This window comes from Papaver somniferum, unplaced genomic scaffold, assembly GCF_003573695.1.
Source record: "Papaver somniferum cultivar HN1 unplaced genomic scaffold, ASM357369v1 unplaced-scaffold_24, whole genome shotgun sequence".
Lineage (NCBI taxonomy): Eukaryota > Viridiplantae > Streptophyta > Magnoliopsida > Ranunculales > Papaveraceae > Papaver > Papaver somniferum.
In genome coordinates, this window is record NW_020634374.1 from 4,889,089 (window position 1) to 4,890,635 (window position 1,547).

At 37.6% G+C, this 1,547-nt stretch overlaps 1 protein-coding gene across 1 annotated transcript; it reads right to left on the minus strand.

Moving 5' to 3' along the window:
• Window positions 1–291: 291 nt before the first annotated feature.
• Window positions 292–1,040, minus strand: LOC113340950. Its single transcript, XM_026585998.1, has 2 exons — window positions 883–1,040; window positions 292–664 (listed from the first exon to the last, which is right to left on the minus strand). The coding sequence occupies exons 1-2, from the start codon at window positions 1,038–1,040 to the stop codon at window positions 292–294; spliced, it is 531 nt and encodes a 176-aa protein (XP_026441783.1).
• Window positions 1,041–1,547: the final 507 nt, after the last annotated feature.

Consider the following 1,547-nt stretch of genomic DNA (forward strand, 5'->3'; position numbering starts at 1 on the left):
CATTTTCCGGAGCATCCTTCCACTTGCAAAGAAGCTTTCAATCATCTGAACTACATCGTCCTTCGTTGTGCTCCATTGTGATTGAAAAAATCCTGGTGGGAAGTCGTCATGTCCAGGTGCTTTCCAAGGCTGTATGCTTTTTAGGGCTGCATAGATTTTCTCTTCTTGTGGCATACTTGTGAGTACATCATTCTCTGCTTCAGTGATGCATTTTGGAAGAAGGTTGAAAAGTTCTTCATTGTTCTCAGGATTGGTTGTGCTCATAATATTGGTGAAGTGTGATGTGAGAAGTTATTCTAGATTATCCATGCCTGAGCACCAACTGCCATTTGGTTTAAGTAACGACTCAATACGATTCCTCAATTTCCTCCTGTTTGTTTGCTGATGGAAGTATTTGGTGTTCTGGTCAATCTCATGAAACATAAGATCTCTTGACTGCTGCCTATAAAACTCCTCTTCTCTTGCATACCATTCATTAATGTCATTTTCTACTTTTCTAATTTGAGAAGTAGTGTCTGCACTTGTTGGTAACTGCTTCAAAGAGGTTAGTTCATCTTGTAGGCGTTTAACAATATCATGTATATTACCAAAATGTTCTTTGTTCCATTTAGACAAGTCTCTCCTAGTTGTGTTTAATTCTTTATCCAATCTGAAAGCAGCTGATCTTATAACATATTGGACCAAGAAACATTAATTTGGTCCTTATAAGATGCATCTCTCAGCCAGTACTCAAAGAACTTCCAGTTTCTACTCTTAACTGTCTCATTGGGATATAGGTCTAGGAAGATAGGGCTATGGTCTGAACCTAAAATTGGTAAGTGTTTTAGGACAATATTAGGAAAGGTTACTAACCATTACGGGTTTATTATGGCTCTGTCTAACCTAGACTTGATTCTACCAGTACCATTTTTTCCACTAGTCCAAGTGTATGGACTACCATGAAACCCTAGATCACATAAACCAGTGTCATGAATCATCTGTACTATATGAGGATTTTTTGAAGAAGAGCCAGTACTATTAGCTCTCTCATCAGGGTGCATGGTTATGTTCAAATCACCAACGAGAATCCAAGGGGCATCAAATTGTAAGTTTCACATATAGTTTTAATGAACTCCCATTGAGTTTTCTTTTCTTGTGGATATGGAGAACCATATACACAAGATAGGTGATGAGTGCTAAAAAGTGCATATTTCTATATATTTTTCTTGGCATTTAACTCATCTTTTGTGCATTAATTCTACATTTTATCCCATATTCTGTATTTTCATTGTTTTCAGGAATAAATATTTTTCTTAATTAATTTTGCATTTTTAGGTACTAAATAAAGCCTGGTTATCTCACGGAGCGAAAAGAGCAAAGGAACGGCAAAGACTCTCGCTAGGAGGAAGCGAAGAATGATGTTTGCAAGAGCCGGATCAACGAGAAGTGGGCTTGAAGAGGAAGAATTATTATTAAAGAAGATATGGGCTTGGCATACCCAAGGCCCAAAACCCTTACCCAAATCCATTTCCATTATCCATACCCATTTCCATGAGAGCCGTCAGATT

Bases quoted from the DNA above. Each gene is read 5' to 3' on its own strand.
- LOC113340950 (XM_026585998.1), bottom strand. From the start codon at position 1,040: ATGCACCCTGATGAGAGAGCTAATAGTACTGGCTCTTCTTCAAAAAAT. The intron at 665-882 runs GTTAGACAGAGC...ATATGTTATAAG, and splicing joins ACTGGTAGAATCAAGTCTAG to ATCAGCTGCTTTCAGATTGG.